At 50.2% G+C, this 18548-nt stretch overlaps 1 protein-coding gene across 1 annotated transcript; it reads right to left on the bottom strand.

Moving 5' to 3' along the window:
* Positions 1-3779: 3779 nt before the first annotated feature.
* On the bottom strand, positions 3780-17864 carry STC2 (stanniocalcin 2). The gene is made up of 4 exons (XM_026006954.2): positions 17375-17864; positions 15123-15265; positions 12446-12657; positions 3780-7327 (listed from the first exon to the last, which is right to left on the bottom strand). The coding sequence occupies exons 1-4, from the start codon at positions 17523-17525 to the stop codon at positions 6925-6927; spliced, it is 909 nt and encodes a 302-aa protein (XP_025862739.1). The 5' UTR covers positions 17526-17864; the 3' UTR covers positions 3780-6924.
* Positions 17865-18548: the final 684 nt, after the last annotated feature.

Below are 18548 nucleotides of genomic sequence, written 5' to 3'. Positions count from 1 at the left end.
CACAAAAGGCTTCATACCTGCCTCATAGAACCACCAGGACAGTGGAAAGGATGGGTAGCTCATCTCATCTGTACTCTTGGTTGTAGTGGGGGGATGGGGCTTTCAAAATGGCCAGGAGAAATAATACCCATGAAATGTTTACAGGACATTTCATGCTCTTCAAAGCATTTTCTACGTATTGTGACTCTTGTACAGCTCTGGTTATTTTATTATCCTCACTTCCTTATTTTGTAGTTGAGGAAAGTTAAACTGATTTACCAAAATCTTAGGGCCAGTCTTGATTCATTTTTTCAGTTATTAAAAAAAAAAAAGGGAGAGAGAGTAATCACTCTTTCTTGTACCTAGTACAAGACAAGTAAGATCATGATTCCTGCCTAGGTCTCCTGATTCCAGAATTACAGGCTTCCCAGTGATTTTCAATTTTGATACCCACTCCCCAATTCCATGACATGTGGATGTCCTTTACAAGGACAGAAGGTTATATCTACTTTATTTTTATTTATTTATTTTTGAAGATTTTATTTATTCATGAGAGACACAGAGAGGCAGAGACACAGCAGAGGGAGAAGCAGGCTCCCTGCTGGGAGCCTGATGTGGGACAAGATTCCAGGACCCTGGGATCACGACCTGAGCCAAAGGCAGATGCTCAACCACTGAGCCACCCAGGCGTCCTTATATTTACTTTAGAAGTGGGTTTAAATTTATCTGATTTGACAACTTGGCACCCTTTTAGACATTCATTCATTCACTCTGTGCAATGGCTGACTGCTAGGGAGACATGAAACTGTGTGCATGTGACATGGTCTCTTCCTCATGGCATTCAGATCCCGAGGTTGTGACAGTATCAAGAATGAAATCAAAATCCTAGTTTGGATTTGAAGCATGTGCTGTACAATTCTCTAAGTTCTCTTAGGGCAGCCAGTCACTGTCTGCTACCCTGGGAGAGCCATGCTTTGAGAAACCTTGGGGGATGAGGTGGCACATGGAAAGACAAGAGAGAGGCCAAGAGCCACTGAGTCACCATTCTGAAGGGGCCATCAGGGAAGGGGATGTTCTAGCTCTGGTTGCCACAGCTGATGCCATGTGGATGTGAAACCAACCCCCTAACTGAGCCCTTTCTAAATTTCTGACCCACAAAACAGTGAGCAAAATAAAGTGAGGGTTTTAATTTAGTTTTAGAGGTCGTTGGTCAACATAACAGTAAACAATTGGGGCAGAATTCTAGGACCTGATCATCTATCCTGTGCAAAGCTGTCTTTGGCACCCTTAGTCCTCTGCTGAGTATTATTCCTGACTCAGGCAGGCCAGCAGGCGGGCAGTTCCCATCCTCCTTAGCAGGCCACTTTTCTTCATGTACGTGGAAGAGCCATAAAAAATCCTGGTACCTATCTGATGAAAAATGGAACCAGCTGCTTCTCCTCTGCACCTTGTGAATAATTGCCTTGCCTCTGAGTCTTCCTTGGGGGAGCTTTCCTTGTCCCTCCCAGTCTTAGATCGCCTGGGCAGACCTGATGTTACATGTTAGCTCGCCTGGGCAGACCCAATGGCTAGGTGGATGCACCCCCTCAGGAGCCAGTTGTTGAGCAAGCATCAGGGTTCATCCTGGTGGGGCCCATTTCATGCATAAGCTTAGGTTGGCTTTGTGGGTTTCTTTTTTTTTTTCCATTCTCTTTGGGGAGTGACTTTTTGTGTGTGTGTTCTTTTTGGGGAGTGATAAAAGCTGAGCTGCTTATGCAAGCAGCAACGCATGACTCCTAGCCCAAGGCTTCTGTTGCTCTTTTCTTCTCTTCTCCGCCCACAAAAAATAATTTCACATGAAACCTGTTTTCTGACCAAGGCTTGTCCCCTCCTCAGCAGGGGGCTTTCTTTTTTGTTGACTTTAGAACAAATTCAGATTTCTGTCTCCAGATTTTGGGGCGCGCACAGCTCTAACTTCCTTTGGAAACTTTGCTTAAATACCAGCATACTTGGAAGCCCTTCTGCCTTCTTCCTCCCACAGTCTAATAATTCTTGCACTGGCGGATTGGAGCAATCTCAAGGGGTGGGGGGAGCCAGCTGCTATGTTTGAACGTAGTGTTTCACCCACCTTTTCACACCAGGAGCGGGGGAGAAACTGTGAGCCCTGGGGTGGGTTGGCATGCCACCTCTGGAGCTCGGTGGCTTTGTGACAAGCTCCAGGCACATTAAAAATGCCTTTGAGCCTCAGTTTCTCCATGTGCAAAATGGGGTTCAGAAATAATGCCTGTAAAGTGCACGGGAAGCACATGATAGATCCACAAGAAACTGCAGGTGTTGCGAGGAGGGTGAGGACGGTGGTATTGACTTCAGGGGAGCTTGGCTTTTCAGATAGAGCTGGTGATGGGGTGGATTTAGCAGAGAGAGCTTTGGCCACTTATTTCCCAAAGCCAGCTGTTCCCAAAGGCTTCTCTCAGCTACACCTGAGAACCTTTAAAATGATTACCTGCATGCCCAGAAAAGTGGTGAGACTCCATGATTCTCCTGCTCTCCCTTATCTGAATCAAAATTTGAGCCTTTGCAGAGAGGAAAGGTGAGGGCAACAATTTTCCTTTCTGTTCTAAAGCAGAGCTCCTCGGAGGTGCTATAAATATAAGAGTATAATTATTCTTTCTCTTAGCCTGTGTAAAATAGGAATAATACTGATTGGTTTAAATTAAGAATAAATCAAATGTGGAGATTCTAAGCCCAAAGTGGGGGAAAGCAGGTGGGCTTAGTCACTGATCTGGGTTTGGGTGCAGACCCCCTGCTCATTAGCCACATTGTTTGCTTTGGGACAGCTGCTTTACCTTTCCCTAGCTCAGTTTCTTCACCTGTAAAATGGGGATGATATCCACTACTTGTAGGATGTAGTCAAGGTGAGATGATGTATATGAAATGCATAGCATGGTGCCCAGCGCATAGCGGGTACACCAATGGTGTGCACACTGTGGTAAATGAGGGACTCCAGTGCTGTTTTGCTGCTGTGAGGATGAATTGGGGAGGAGGCAGTGAGCTTCCCTGCCAGTGTCAAGCCACTGAGCTGTCATGCTGGTGGCATCTGCCACAAGCTCAGTCTGAAAGAAAGGGGAGGCCACAGAGAGCCACAGGGGAGACTCATGGGTGAGACCAGAGGGATGTCCCTAATGGCTGGAGGGCTGGCACCCCTAGGCAGGTTGCATGGAGTTCATTTTCTTCTTTGTCTTGGTGACTCAGGCAGTGTTTTGGACAGAGTCCCTCCAATGGAGGAGAAACCCAGGAGGTTCTTCTTCGCCTGGTTTCCCTCCCTGTAAACTGAGCATCCAGTATTTTTTTAAAAATATTTTATTTATTTATTCATGAGAGACACACAGAGAGAGGCAGAGACATAGACAGAAACAGGTTTCCTCAGGGAGCCTGATGCAGGACTCAATCCCTGGGATCACGACCTGAGCCTGAGCCAGAGGCAGATGCTCAACCACTGAGCCACCCAGGCATCCCAGCATCCAGCATTTTATTCTATTTTTTAAATTTTTATTTATGATAGTCACAGAGAGAGAGAGAGGCAGAGACATAGGCAGAGAGAGAAGCAGGCTCCATGCACTGGGAGCCCGACGTGGGATTCGATCCCGAGTCTCCAGGATCGGGTCCTGGGCCAAAGGCAGGCGCTAAACCGCTGCGCCACCCAGGGATCCCGCATCCAGCATTTTATATGGACTCAAACACTCACTTGCTCACAGCCATTCATTCCCTCTATGCATTGACTGTCCAAAGCGCTCCCAGACAATAATGCTACTCCAGGGAAAGCTGTTTATTTAAAATCTTTATTAATGATGGGAGAAAAATAATGCCATGTGACAATGTTCAGGTCCTGCTGCCTAAATCCATAACAGAAACAGACATTATGACTGAGCAAGCTCACGTGGTGCCAATTCTGAGATCAGATGAGGTTGTTCTTCCTTAGGAAATGGGCTCTGGTAGCATTGTTTTTCCATGTTGTTCTAGCAAAGCCTTTTATTTGGTTCAAGTTTAAATTTCTGTGTGTGTATGTGTGTCTAAGTATGACTACGGCTCTGGGCTGGTGTTTTCCATTTATTTGGTTTCAGGTGTCAGCATTTTGCTGTACTAGGTCAGTCCTCTCCTTTCAGAATAACAGGGCTATTTATTGATACAAAGGAGAGGTGTTCAGTCATCTTGTTAAGATGCAAAGCTCAAAATAAACACCGTATCTTTATTTGGAAATCCACATCCTTCCTTAAAGGAAGGCTCATGAGTAAATTTGTATGAAGTATGAAGCCCAAGTTGAATGTCTATTTTTAATTACTACTTTGCTTACATTTTAGATTGTACAAATGCCTCTGTCGACTCTTACAGGAATTTGGACTGTACTCTGTTTTGAGCCAAAGAACCTTAGCAATAAATACTATTGTATACTTCAAAACATGAAGAACCAGAATGAAATGAGATCTACCTGACTTTTGTTAAGCAACACACTAGTGGTATGAAAAATATACAACAGAGATCAGCGAAGGGGTTCAAATGAACATTGTAAGCAATTTGATGCCTCAGGGGAAAACACTGAGATAATAAATACAAATGACAAATATTTACAATAGAAGCAACAAATGGCACATCAGTAGGCGAACACGTAAAACATTTACACTGAGGAAAATATAAAAGTGATGCCTTTCACACATCCAGCCCAGGAGCCGGTGAACAAATGAACAGCTGACCCAGCAACGCGGGAGAATGTTATTGCTTCAGCTTTTGAGTGATGTAAGTAAAACAGTCAACGTGCTGCAGTGGCCCATGGCATGAGACAGCCATGGTTTACGTTCGGTTCCCATGGCAGAGCCTGACACACCGGTCCTCCTCCCCCCGAGGGCAGAGCTGGATTAAGTGCACCATCTTTTCTGCTTTCTGCAGCTCCAGCTCTTTCTAGGTGCTTCTTCCAGCATTTGTCTCCTTTTCCCCTACACCCAAATGGTTTCTTTCTAATGTGGATCACGAAAGATTGGGGAGATGAGCTTTCAGCACCATGTCCTGGCGCTGATGAGATTGGATGTGGGGGTATATAAATACTAGCTGGGTTTTGGGTAAGGGCATTCCCTGGAACAAAGTATTTTAGAGTAGATAAATTCAGCTTCTTTATCTCTCGCCTCAGGTTGCTTTGAGGGAGAGCTATAAGCTGATATAAATGGAGGATGCTTACTTTTTTTTGCCAACTCACTAGAATGGGGGTCAGAAAACTCAGGCCCAAGAGCTAGATCCAGGTGGGCACCTATTAAATACAGTTTTACTGGAGCGAAGCCAAGCCTGTTTGTCACACATTGTCTATGTATGCCTGCTTTCATGCTGCAGCGGCAGAGTTGACCACTTGTGTCTGAAACCACATGATCCACCAAACGGAAGACAGTATAGTTTACATCTGGACCTTTACAGAAAAAGTTTGCTGACCTCTGCTCTAGGAGGAACTGGCCCAGAACACACCTGTCTACTCCTTATAATACTGGCCTTCTATTTGAGTACTGGCTGCAAGAAAGGATAAGCTTTAATGTGATAACCTAGTAGGAAGGAAAGAAAGAAAGAAAAGGCCTCACTGTGGAATATTCTGAACAACCACAAAACCCTACCGCTGACCCTTTGTGACTATCCTGTTGCTCTGTGCCTTGGATTTTTAGTCTTGTCTCTCCTGCCTTTCCTTTGTCCACTCTGACTCCTTTCTTCGTTGCTACATTTCCAATCTGGATCTGGAAAAAATCCTGTTCCTCAGTGCTTCCTGGCAGTCCCCTCCATTTATGTAAGAGGTCAGCTTTCCCTGCTGGAAATCACAGCCATCTTTGCTTCCTTCTCAGGCACACTGAGAAGCCACATTTCCAACTTGGCCTTGCCACATCAGGTGCCTCACTTTATCGATCTTGGCTGAGCGTCAAAGTGAGGTAACAAAATGCCAAAGAAAATCTGTCAAATATACTCCTCATGTGTGCCTTTTCCTGCAGGGGTGTGGTTTGCCCTGAGTGGCTATGAGCCCATGCCAGGCAGGCAGGCAGATGTATGGCTCCATTGCTCTTTGATTCCTTTTAAAATAGCACTCAAAAGAAAAAAAAATCAGCCCCAAAAGATGGGCTGTTATTTCTTTTTCCTTTGAGCTGGTTTTAATGACCCAGTTGCTTTGTTTGAAAGCCATTTATTTAGACGACAGGTATATATGTAGATGTAACTGGATAAATAAAAAAGTGAAGTAGAGATTCAAAGCAGTGGTTAATATACAGACACACAGGGGCCACTCCCTTGGACCGGTCCCACCCCCTCCCCCGATGGAACAACGGCTCAGAAATTACACTTAGAACCCTTGCCCTCCCCATCAAGCAGCTCCAAACCTCCAGGTCCCAGGCAAGAAACCGAACTTCCGTTTGGCACCAAGCACCCACACAGCCCCCGTCTCCGCTCCACCCTTCTGTCTCCCAGCGCGGTGTTCACGTTCACTCCTGCACCCGAGTCCCGCCACCCTCCCTCCGCCAGGGCAGCACCAGAAGCCACCCTGGGGCCCAGCACCACGGGGCCCAGCACCACGGGCGTGGTCCCGCCTGCCGACCCCTGCCCTTCGCCGCCGGCCCACCTCCCCCCGCAGCCGAGCACGCTGCAGGCCGCGGTGGCTCTGCGGATGGAAAGAAGACAGACTTGCAAGGCGGCCGCGTGGCGATCGCACTTGAGGATGTGCAAGAGTGGAACCCCCCTGGGGAACAGCCGGGAACAGCTGAGACCTGCCGCTGCCTAGGCCGTCTCTGCCTCACCTGTTCATTCTGCTAGCACACACCTTCATCCAGTCCGCAATCCCCACCAAATCCTGCGTGTGACATCCCCCCTCTTTAATGGCAAATGTTTTGGAATGTCCATAGAGAAGAAAATGGACGGCGTGGAGGAAAGATTTCCCGGCCAGGCCTTTTTGTTTCACCTCCGGATATCGGAATACTCGGAGGGTTCCTCCTCCCACTCGCTGCTTCCAGAAGTTCCCTGGCCCCCTTGGCTGACCGCTCTGCCCCGGGCATGTGCGTTCAGGTGGCTTTTGCTACCTCCCTCGCCCTTGGTGCCTCGGCCTGTCTCCCAACTACTGGGCTCTGAGACGTGGTGACCCGCCTCCCCGTGGTGGGTCTTGGAGAGCTTGGCTCTGTCCACTTGGAGTTGGCGCTCAGGGGGTACCGTGGGGGGCCTCTGGATGGCTGAGGTGCAGAAGCTCAAGATGGAGCACAGGCTTCCCCAGTTCTGCTCACACTGAGCCTGAACGCTGTGGGTGATGGCCTCCTTCACCTCCTCCCCACAGGTCAACAGCAGGTTCACCAGGTCCACGTAGGGTCTAGAGATTGGGAGCAGAGACAGAGGGAGAGAGAGATGGAGAATGGAACCAATCTTGACTGGGCCAGAGAGGGCAGTGATGATACCAGGCAAGAGATATACGGTTGATGCCTGGCTTCAGTTTTCAGTTGGGTGAAAGAGCTTTCTGGAATTACTTCCAGCCTTTATCCATAGCCTATGGAGTGCTGGCCTTAACCACTACTTACTACATGGCCATTACCTACCAGGCTTGGTGCCAGGCATTGGAGAGAGGCTGGTCCTAGAGCCTACCACCGGGAAAAGGGCCAGTGATTATTTACAGGTGCAGAGATAAAAGGAAGAACCTCTGGGGAAAGTGGGTGAGGATGCCAGGTTGGGCAGCTGTGCGAATGTTCAAAAGGACTGCGGGAGAGCACTGGGCATGCCTAGGATGTGCCATCTAGGAGGGTTTTAGTGGGAGGAGTAGTGAGGTGTCTTGGGGGCCAGTGGAATAATAGGCAAATGGCAAGGGTCTGAAATACCAAACGGAGGAGTCTTTTTGGGGGAGGAGTCTTTGCCAATGTTTCACGTGGCTAACCAGCATTCCCCAGCAGTCCTTGGCTAGCGAAGTTTCTGGATATATCTGACCATGAGTCTTGCAGCCCTGGGCCATCAAAGATTCGGGGCTACGGAGCTCCACATCGCCCTCTTGCGGTGTGGCGTCAGCGAGGTTAGCTGGCTTTGCCCTTGGGACTGCTCTCCCGGGTTAAGTCTTCTCTAAGTGAGGCTCCGGAGGAACCATTGCCCCATGTCTGTGTTTGCCCCTGGTTTAGGCTCATGATGGAGAAGAGTGTTTTTGGAAGGTACTGGATGCACTTCCTGTGTACCTGGAGGAGTCTGGAATAGGTGGAGAAGGTGAGAGGCTGACCACTGCCACCCTGGGATGTCACTTGCAGTGGAGAGTTCTTCCTCTTCCGGGTATTCAAGGTTGAAGAGGGGGAGTGGCTATCTCAGCATCTCTGTTCTTTCAGTCTGGGCTTGCCTAGGACTGGAGGTGAGGACTGGCAGGGAGGGGCCTATGTGTTGGAATGAGTGCCAGCAATCTGTGAAATAAACACTCAGTTCTGGAGGGGAGAGCATTGCTCAGGCCATCCAGCTGCCCTGGGTTGTTCTGTAGGAAAAGTGCTCGAGGAAGAATGACCATGTCATGCCAACAAAGGGGTGGGAGTTGTGTGCAGAAGGCGGGAACAGTTTGCCTGATTTTTATGGGCCCATCTAGTAAGAGGTTCCCCGGCAATGGTCTCTTGTGGCCCACTCACTGAGCCCTTCTTATGTCTCATGGGCCTTCTAAAATCCCCAAGGAGGGTACGGAATGTTTCATGTGGCTAACCAGCATTCCCCAGCAGTCCTTGGCTAGCGAAGTTTCTGGATATATCTGACCATGAGCGTTGCAGCCCTGGGCCATCACCTTGAGCAGGGAAATCACTCTGGGACATGAGATCATTTATAAGAAGGAGCAAGACTTTTTTACTCTGTCAGCCTGGGCCACTTGGGTGGCTGCATGTTAGCCCACTTACTCTTCTCTTTGCAAGTTGGCAGTTGCTAGGCACGAAGCGCAGATTGTGTTTTAAGACTTGTGAAGTAGTTCACTGCCATTTTTATGAATTAGTCCTCAAGTTGTAGTTGAACTGTCCTCGTGTCATAGATATAGATGTAAAAATGGAGATGGCTGGGGGGGTGGTGCAGGGAGAGGAGAAAGTCGTTTTTGGAAGCTTCTGGGCTGGGAAGGCCTAGAGCTGGGCTGAGAGCAGAGAAGAGGAATGTTCTGGCTGATAGAGATCAAGCTGCCTTTTAAGGCCTACTTGATGCCTTTGGAGTCAGAGAGTCTGTGCATGGCTGATGGACAGGGTGCTTAAACCCTCTAAGACAGGCCCCTAACAGTGACAAGGACAGTGATAATACTTCTCGGGCTGAGACTGGGGGCCATGGGGTGACACAGAAGAAATGCCGCATGCATATTTGTTTCCTTCCACCGTTTGACAACTAGCAACTGCCTGCCTCAGGGAGCTCTAGGTCATGGAGTCTATCTGCTACAGCAGCATCAGGATTTTAGTGCCTGATTTGTACCTGCCACCCTCTGAGGCTAGATGAGCAAATTGCAGGGGCTGAGAATCTGTCTTTCTAGGACTAGCCTGATGGTCTTCTTTGAGTTTCTTTCCCCAGAGTAAGGTGAGGGGGCTTTCCTGGGAATGTATGGACTGCCTCCTGGCCTCCTTTGCCAGGGCAGTCTGCCTGCCAGATGAGCTCTCAGAACCCCAAGGCGGATCTGAGAAGGCTGGACTAGCCCACACTCTCTCCTGCCTTTGGCGCTGTCTCCCGAGGAGAAAGCTGCGAGCCATGGGGAGGGGTGTGTGTTAATCTAAGCCGTGTTTTGAGCTGGCATGGTGCCTTCTCAGGCTGCAAGCTCAGCCCGTGTCTAATGACAAAGCCCAGCTTTCTCAACTGGGTGTCAGCAAGGCTAAAAGATTTTTAAAAATACTTGGAGGGGGACGTGCCTGGAGGCTGCCAGCACCCAGTGACAGGGTGTGTGGTAGCCAAGGCAGTTGATATGGGGAAAGTGGGGTGGGAAGGAATGGAGGGAAGTGGAGAGTTTGAAGGGAGCCACTTTAACCAAACATGACTGTTTTGGGGTGGATAGGAATTGGGTTGAGGAATGGGGGGGATGTGGATTCTGGAGTGACTGTGATTTCTTCTTCTCTAAAGGGAAAAGCAAATTGGTTCTCATTTTCTTATCTGTGACCAATGCCACACATTCTTAAATGGTCTTCTTGATATTTGGGGACTGATGGGATCCTTTGTGCCAAATCAGTGAAGATAAAGAACAACTCCATTAATTTGGCTTGAAGTTTGAGTTGGTGCACTGCATACTCACAGCTTCAGAAGGAAGGTAGTGGAGTTCAGTGGGGAGTGAGGTTAGGCGAGACCCACTGCCTAGAGGTGCTGGCTCAGCGAGAGGAAAGAAGACAGTGAGTGCTCTTAAAAGAGACCCATGCAAATGTACGGGGTGAGCCACCTGCATTCCCAGAGTGGGCTGGGGTGGAGGGCTATGTATTAATTCTAAATGATGTGAGAAGGCCTTTGGAAGTAAAACTCACATGGCCCATGGTCCATGGAGGAGGCACCAGAAAAGCAACAGGGCTTTAATGCTGGGGAGGCGCATAAGAACCTCCAAAACATTTGGTTTTCTCAAAGAGGACTTTTCTCTAATCTTAGAAAAGACAAAGTCTTCTTATACTCCACGAATGTAGTACTGACTTATAAACTCATGCCCTTCATCCATTTTTGAGGCCAACAAACTATCTAGAGTGGGTGACAGTGGACTGGGGAGTCTCTCAGCCATGGGGCATCTGCCTCTTCCAGGGGTGGCTCGAAGGAAGGGGATTTTATATTGCTTTCTTTGTGTAATGGGGGTATATTTGAGAAAAGGGAAGAACTCCTGCTATATCTGGGGGCCAGTGAACCTTTAGCAGGTCTAGTAGGGAGAGAGCCTGTCAGGAGCAAGGAGGTTTCTATTCCTGATAACCAGCACAGTCATATATATTGCCAGTTCCCAAGCTGGAAAGTAGGGATCACACCTCAGAGCCAGAACTTGAACCTCTTAGCTTCCCCATCTGGGGTTAGGTTCTATCCCCATCTCTTGGGTGGGGATAGTAGTCTCTACCTTACTGCCCTGTTGGGAATGATAAATGAGATTGTCTGGGTAAAGTCCCTGGCCAAGGGCTTGGCCCACTCACAAAATGATAGCTAATATCATTATTATTGTTGTTGAAGCTGTTGCTCTGTTTCCAAACAGCTGTTTGGAAGAGTAATAACTATTTTATTGGGTATTCGTGTGACTAAGGAGAAGACAAGAGAGCTGCCTGCAGAGATTCACCGCAAATTTTAAAATTCACTGCACAGGGGGGTTTCAAGATACCTAGACTCTCATATCCTAGTGGAAAGTGGCGGGTGATGGCTGTAGTCCTCCATGATCTAAGCGTTGTGTGTATGTGTGTGGGGGGGTTGGGGGGGTAGGGGGGAGCCTGCTTAGTGGCATAGCTGGGGGAAGGCCATGGTACCAACTAAGGAGCAAGGTTTCCTAAGATTGTACTGATTTGGCCCAGTGAGTCACTGTGTGAAGACCAATGGTGCCATCAAGCTGGCAGGGACTCGTATTGGTCTGCTTAGCTAGTGGCCTGCTTCCTGCTCTCAAGTCTCTGAGGAAGGAGCCATCGTGACTTACCGCCCATGCTTCATGTTAGGAGCAACTGAGTACCACACACTTTATCACTTTGCAAAGTTTAGGATCTTACAGATGGGATTTTTTTTTTTTTAAGGAATAATATGTCCTAGGCTTATACTAAATTGCAAATCTTTGGATAAGTAAGTTCGTATTTCCCCACTTTGGCAAAAGGGTGTTTAGCTGATTAAAATTTTTGACATTAATCTTGAGTTTTCTCTGGGAGGGTATTAATGTGTTAGAGGAGGTGAACTGGACCTTCTGAGGGAAAGGAGGACCATGGAGGCAGGAAAAAAAGGCTATTGCTCTCAGCTTTTGGCATTTAAGCCTCTAGAGCCAGACTGCTTGGCTCCGAGCCTGGCTTTGCCTCTCATTGTCTGTATGACCTGTACTTCAGTGAATCTCAGTTTTGTCATCTGTAAAATGGAGATGAGGATGGTACCTACCTGTATCAGAGGCTGCTATGAGGCTCTGGTAAAAGATTCATGTGGAGCACGGAGCATGATGCCTGGCACTGAGTAAATGCTCAACCAATGTTATTAGCTCTCAGCTGCCTGTTGGGGCACCAATACAGCCATTTGGAACACTCGGACCTGCTGGGATCTGGGCCAAGGGGAAGGTGAAGTGTATTTCTGAATCCTACACATTTCATGCTTTAGTAAAACATTTTCTGTTTCTGTTGCTTATGCTTTTGAAACCAATGGTGGAAATTTCTCTCGCTTTTCCCGAAGGTCAGCAGGAAAGGGACTCCCAAGGGAGTCAGTGCAGCTTTCTGAGATAGATGGGAGACCAGCCTCCGAAAACAAGCCTCTCAAACTCCTCCAACACCAGCCTGTGCAGTGGGCCCCTCCTTCCCACGAGCCCCTGTGGGGCAGCACTCACTCATGCAGCAGTAAGTCCTTGAAGTGGATCATCTCCACCATGACCCGGGTGTTCTCTTGGGCAGCAGAGCACAGATCGTGTTTGAGGTAGCATTCCCGTTGTAACTGGAACACCATTTCCTTAATGGCTGGGCACTTCCGGCTTATGCAGCCAAATCGATGCCGCAGAGCGTGGGCCTTACATTTCAAGGCATCTTTGATGAATGATTTGCCCTGAGAACAGAGAGGACAGAGGAGAGAAAGAAGGGGCAGAAAAGACAAGTCCTGGTTAGAGGCTCAGACATTTATCCCTCTTGGGCTTACACAGGATTTTTGTTTGACAACTGAGTCCCAAGGCCCTGCCTCAAACTGATGGTTGGTCCATGCAGGTGACAGGCTGATACTACATCAGGAGGTACGTTGAGTGACATGATGCCTCTGGCATTTGGGCAAAAAGGATGTTACTTTAGGAGACTAACAAATCTGCCTCCTTCCTCCCCAGCTGCTGTACTGGTTTCCTTTGTCCTGGGGCTTCTGTGGCCATCTGTCCTCTAGGCAGCCCAGTGTTGGCTGCTTGGTGGCAACTTTTCTGGAACATGAGGGGAATCTGGCCAGATGTAAGTCCAGAACTCCCAGCAAGAGTTTTTCCCAACTAGAAGGTGCCTGCTTATCCAAGTCTCACATCATTGCTTTTTCCTCTGACTCCGCAAGTGACATCAAGACTGAGTGCTATCTGTGCTTCCTTCTTCTGCCTCACTGCCTCCCACCGCCCCCAACCCATACTCATGTCTCCTCCTATCCTTCAAGGAGGAGCATTCTTTTCCTTTTTGAAAACGATTCGACTCCTTTAAACTGTTAGGATTATTGCCTCTAAAAGGCCCGCCTGGCACACTGCCTGGCAGCATCTGGAGTCTGAACTGCCCAACTGACAGCCCCTCCCCCACACTCCCTGCCTCTGAGTGGCTAAGGCAGCCAGGCATACATCTGGCCCACAGTTCTCTTTCCTGGCAACCCCATTAGATTGTTCTTATCCTAGAAAGGAGACAGCTGTTGGTGGTGTGGAGGCAGGCTGGGGCTTTCGCTCCCTTATCAACCTCTCAGGACACAGAGGCATTGTGGGATACCTACTCAAGGATCCCTACATCCCCCATTACTATAGAAACAAGCTGTTGTTGGAGAGGTCACCCCTCTGTTTTTAGATAGGCCTGGAAGTAACTGAATGGAGAAAGAAAATGGGCTTAGGTTGGAAGTGGGAAGCTAGCCAGCACATTTAATTCAGTTCTTCCTTTAGAAGCAACTGAAATGTCTACAGATAGTGTCTGGTCGCTGAAAAACCACCTCCCAATGGCCCCTTTTGCTCAGATTTTCCAGGATGGAAGGTAGGGCATGCCAGTTTATGAAGTAGTCACATGCTGGGAACCAGCTTGAGAGGGATGCTTCTCACTTGAGAACATACTCCTGTTGGTTGAGAGAAAAAAGAAGATAATTTATTCGAGGGCTGCAGCAAGAATTTGATATTCTTCCCTGACATCCTGTGGGGTCGCCCTGAGAAACACATCTTTCCTCCGGATTTCCTATTATGTTTCTTAATTCCAGTTAATCCAGAGGGATGCTTTATTAGGGAGCTTCGAGGAGTTCAAATGTTCTCCTCTTTCCTTCTCTGGTTTCTGTTTCCCCTCCTGCCACCCCACATCCCCTGCAGGCTGCCAGCCCTCTCTGGTTCCCAGGCATTGCTTTGTCAGGCTCTCTACAGGATGTCAGTAGATGGTGATGGGTGGCATTCATAAGTCACACCATAACTGTTGGTCTCATTCAATGTATCCCCACTCCCCAACGAAATGGGAAAGGAAGTTGATGAGATAAAACAATAGGGGGCTTCGTAATACATATATAGGCTGGGAGACCATGAAGAGGTGAGCCTAATGCCACCTGCCATATATCTGAATTGTCAGCACTGGAACCACAGGATGGCTTGTTAGGTTCTTGCCCTGCTCCAAGAAACAGCTAGGCTTTTTTCACTCTGTGACTCTGGGGTAGCTGGAGTGGGTCAGGCATTATTAAGAGGACTCTATAGACCAGGACTCATTCATGATTTTCAGGTTGGGAGAGGAGGGTGTGCTACTTAGGAGGAATAAGTCTGTTATTCTGGAGGCCCTGAATTATCCATGTTGCCTGCTTACATACCCATTGGAGATGATGTGTTTCTATGAAGTTTGTGTCTCATTTATTCTTCCCTAGTAGGTGAAAACAGGTCTTGGAATGTATAATTGGAGTCCCTATCCTTTCCTCACTCCAGACCTACTGTTTCTAATGGGATGGACTTTGCAGACTGAGTTCTCGGAGGCCAGACATAGTGTGTCTCCCCTTACAAGATGTTTATTATTTGTTACGACTTTTGTGTTCTCTGCTAAGAATCCTTAGATGATTGTTCTACTTGCTCTCCATCCCACTCTGCCTGTGTAGACACAGCTTAAGAGTGGAGAAGGATTTCACCTATATGACAGTTCTGTAGAGCAGAACCCCGGGAGTGGAGTGGGGAGAGACTGGTATCCTGCTGTCCACCAAAAATGTCTCTTGCAAATGCTAAAACATGCCACGAAGATCAGCTAAGGACACCTCAGCTACACAAGTCCTTCCAATGAACATTTCAATCATGCTACGCCAACCTAAAACATTTTGTGCTCTATGTGTTTTTTTACCTGGGCATCAAATTTTCCAGCGTTGTGTAGAAAAGTCATGCAAATCCCATGTAAGCCTCGAATCTCACAAGAGTTGTTCTCGAAACATTCAAACACACCACACCCCACATCGCCAGCGTTGACCAAACAGTGTTGGATTTCCGCTAAAATGAGAATTACATACAAATATATACAAAATTCTCAGCCACGCTGGGGAATGCAGAGAGGTCGGCTGAAATAAAAGTTAGTAATGACTAAAAGTAAATTAAAAAAGATTAAGTTAGAAACGACTATTCCAGGATCTAAAAAGCCAGGGCAAGAAAATGTCATCATTCAATCTATTTATGAAAATGTCAGTATTGGTAAATACCGTATCTGTAAAGAAATCAGCCAAACCTACGTTTACAAAAATCACAATCAGAAGTTTGGTATGAGCACTCCATTTTTCCTCTTCCCATCTTCTTCAAGTCTTTGTGGAAATACTTAGTTTGAAAGCAGAAGCTATTTCGGCTTTCTAAACCCACAGACACAAGTAAGATATTTTAAATGATTAGTTTGGTCTCCCCCTTCCGCACTTCATCAATTAAATACCCTTCTCTACTTGGAACCCAGCGCTGCTGCTACTAAATCACAAGCATTTCCTTCCTGACCCCCAAATTCAAGCGTCCAAAAAGCAGTTTCAATTCAGCTTTATGATTCAACACCTAAAAATCAAAACAAAATTCCTATTAAGGCAGCGCCTCCAAACCATCAGCATTAAAAATACCAGGCTAGGGAAGCTGCGGTTGGGAGCAGGCTCGGGAATCCAGTCAGATGGGGGCTAGCCTGCGGAAACGCAATCGTCGAAGTTAGAGGCTCCTTTTAAATAGAGATCCAGTGTGAGATATCACTTAATCCCCTAGAAATTCCCGAGACCCAAGACTTGAGAGTTTGCTGCCCTCCTTCGCAGAAGGTGGCCCTAATTCATCTCTCCAAAAGGATAGACTGAGGGAGTTAACTGTCAGGCTGCCGCTTGCAATAGCCTCTCTCCTGCACGCCCCCCCCTCCCCCCTTTACAGATTTAAGCCAACCACAAAATTACATCAGGAAAGTATATTTTGGAAGAAGGGCGGGGTCCGAGTAGATAATCCGCATTCAGATTAAATCTACCGAGAGAATGAGGGGCGTGTATTTGTTGAGGTCACCAACTACCGAGAATCAGGTTCAGTTCCCAGGCACAGCACTGGAGAGGGGGAAGGGTGGGCGACATCCGACATCCGACCTAGGATGAGCCCCGCGCGGCCTGGGGGCGCGAGCGCTGGCGCGTGGAGGCGGGAGGCTCCCGGATGATCCCACGCGCGGCCCCGGCGCGCCGGGCAGGAGCGCGCAGGGCCGCGGTTCCCTCGCTCCCGGCGTCCCTAATGGGCACTCGTGCATTCCTGCTCGTGCGGTGAGCGCACGCACGCTGGGTTTCAGGCCCCCAGATAAGGGGGGGGGGGGGAGGCGCCGAGCGTAGGAGCTCTAGGCAGATTTTCTTTCTCTCCCAGGAGCTGGGCAAAGGGCCAGCCCCGTGCCCTGCACGCCTGGCTCTGCTCGGCAGCTTGCCGGCGAGCGGCGAGCCGGCTGAGCAGCAGCCGCGCACGGTTCGGGCCGTGCGTGTCACCATTTCTGCGCCTGCCGACCTGCTCTGGAGAGGGAAAAGGCGGCAGCACCTCAGACCACCCCCCGACCCCTCCCCGGAAAGCAGTGCCCCCGGGCGGAAAGTTCGCAACGCAATCGGTCTCGCTTACAAAGTTCTTGGATGTCGGGCATCTTCTGAGGAGGGGGAACGCGGTCCTGTGGCAGCCCGCCGGCTGGGAAGAGAAGTTCTCCGGGCACGGGGCGCAGGCCGGCCCCGGGGACCCTCCTTGGCTCCCGCGGGCCGGCCAGGATGGAGCGCGGGGCTCTGAACCAGACCGGGGGCTCCGGGACCCGCACCGGCCCTGCCGGGCGCTGCCTCTTTACCCGCGACCCCGGGGAGGGCAGCAACAAGTCCTACCCCAGCCATTTCATCACCCTGCCAGCACGTGCGGATCCCCGGCGCGCGGAGCCCGGCCGACCGCGTCTCGCCCGGCCTCGAGCTTTCCCTGCACGTCCCGCGCCACCCCAAGAGTTTGCGCGGCCCTGGGTGGGCTCTCGGTCCCGGGCTCTCGGTCCCGGGCTCTCGGTCCCGGGCTCTCGGTCCCGGGGCGCGCTGCGAGAGTGCACGGTGTCGTCCCCCAGCTGCTCCCCGCCGCGGGGGCGCTCGCACTTACCTGTGTTCTGCAGGGACAGGCGGCCTTTCTGCTGGGAGCCCCTGTCTTGGGGACCCTCCGGCGGGTTGGTGGCGTCCGTCCCCCGCGCCAGGTCGAAGGTGGCCAGGACCAAAGCCAGGGTCACGAACTGGCCCAGCCGCTCAGCACACATGGTTCTTGGTGTAAACCTCCCGTCCGGAGACCTGGATTCTTTGTGTTCCCCTCCTCCTCTTCCTCCTCCTTGGCCGCTTCCCCTCCTCCTCCCACTCTTCCTCCTCGCTCGCCGTTTCCCTCCTCCTCGCGGCCGCAGCTCGGATAGAGGTTACCCAGCGCCCTCCCGTAGCTCTCTGGAGAGCATGTGACCAGGCCGTTAGCAGCGCCGCGAGTGCCGGGCAATGGCAGGGATGGTGCCTCAAATATCCCTGGAAGCTCTGGTGTCACTTGAATGAAGGAGTCGAGCAGGTGTTGTCCCAGCGGCTGGACCAATCCGAGACCCCGGCCCGTTGACAACACGGCTGGGAGGCGGGGCCTGCGCCCAACTACTACGCGGGGACGCGGAGCTCCGCGGGGGCGCCCCACAAAGTTGCCGACCTGGCGGCGGCCGCGCGTTTGCGCGCGTGTGTGAGTGTGTGTGAGCGGGTTTTCCAGGGCGACGGCCGAACGCACTTTGGAAGATAAAAGCGAATCCCAGCTCGGACTGCAGCTCGGGAAGGGCGGGGGGGCACGGTCCGCGCTGGGACGGCGTCCCCCCAAGCCCCCCGCCCCCGGGCCCTTGGCTCGCATCACACCCGCAACGTGCTGGGAAAGTTTCCTCGTTCTGTCCCTTGGAATTCAGTGGGCTCCTAAGCCCCGAGCCTCGACAGGTCGGGAGTTTCCCGGGCGCGGTGACGCTGGGGGCAAGCGGAGCACAAATGGGAATGCCTGGCTTTGTGACGCTTTGCATTTAGGAAAAACAAAACAAAACAAAACAAAACCAAAACCCTCTCAAACTGAGACGAGAGAAGCATTAGACAGGACTTGGCCTGAGGAACTGCCCCATCTCCCTCCCGATCTGCTGGGCCGTGCAACACCTAGTGTGCGGGTTCCTCGCCCTTCCCCCCATCCAGACGGATTCCGGGCTGGGCCGCAGGGATCCAGGTGACCGGCTGGACTTGCATCATTTCCAGGCGGCTGGCAGGGAGGCCCAGGCAGCCCG

Source organism: Vulpes vulpes, chromosome 4, assembly GCF_048418805.1.
Source record: "Vulpes vulpes isolate BD-2025 chromosome 4, VulVul3, whole genome shotgun sequence".
NCBI classification, from domain to species: Eukaryota; Metazoa; Chordata; class Mammalia; order Carnivora; family Canidae; genus Vulpes; species Vulpes vulpes.
This window is presented reverse-complemented; position numbering and strand designations above follow the sequence as displayed.

What these genes read in the sequence shown, in the direction of transcription:
- STC2 (XM_026006954.2), bottom strand. Translation starts at nt 17,525, where the DNA reads ATGTGTGCTGAGCGGCTGGGCCAGTTCGTGACCCTGGCTTTGGTCCTG. An exon ending in CCTGTCCCTGCAGAACACAG is followed by an intron (nt 15,266 to 17,374) that starts GTAAGTGCGAGC and finishes TTCTCATTTTAG; the next exon opens with CGGAAATCCAACACTGTTTG. An exon ending in AAGGACTTACTGCTGCATGA is followed by an intron (nt 7,328 to 12,445) that starts GTGAGTGCTGCC and finishes CCCAATCTCTAG; the next exon opens with ACCCTACGTGGACCTGGTGA.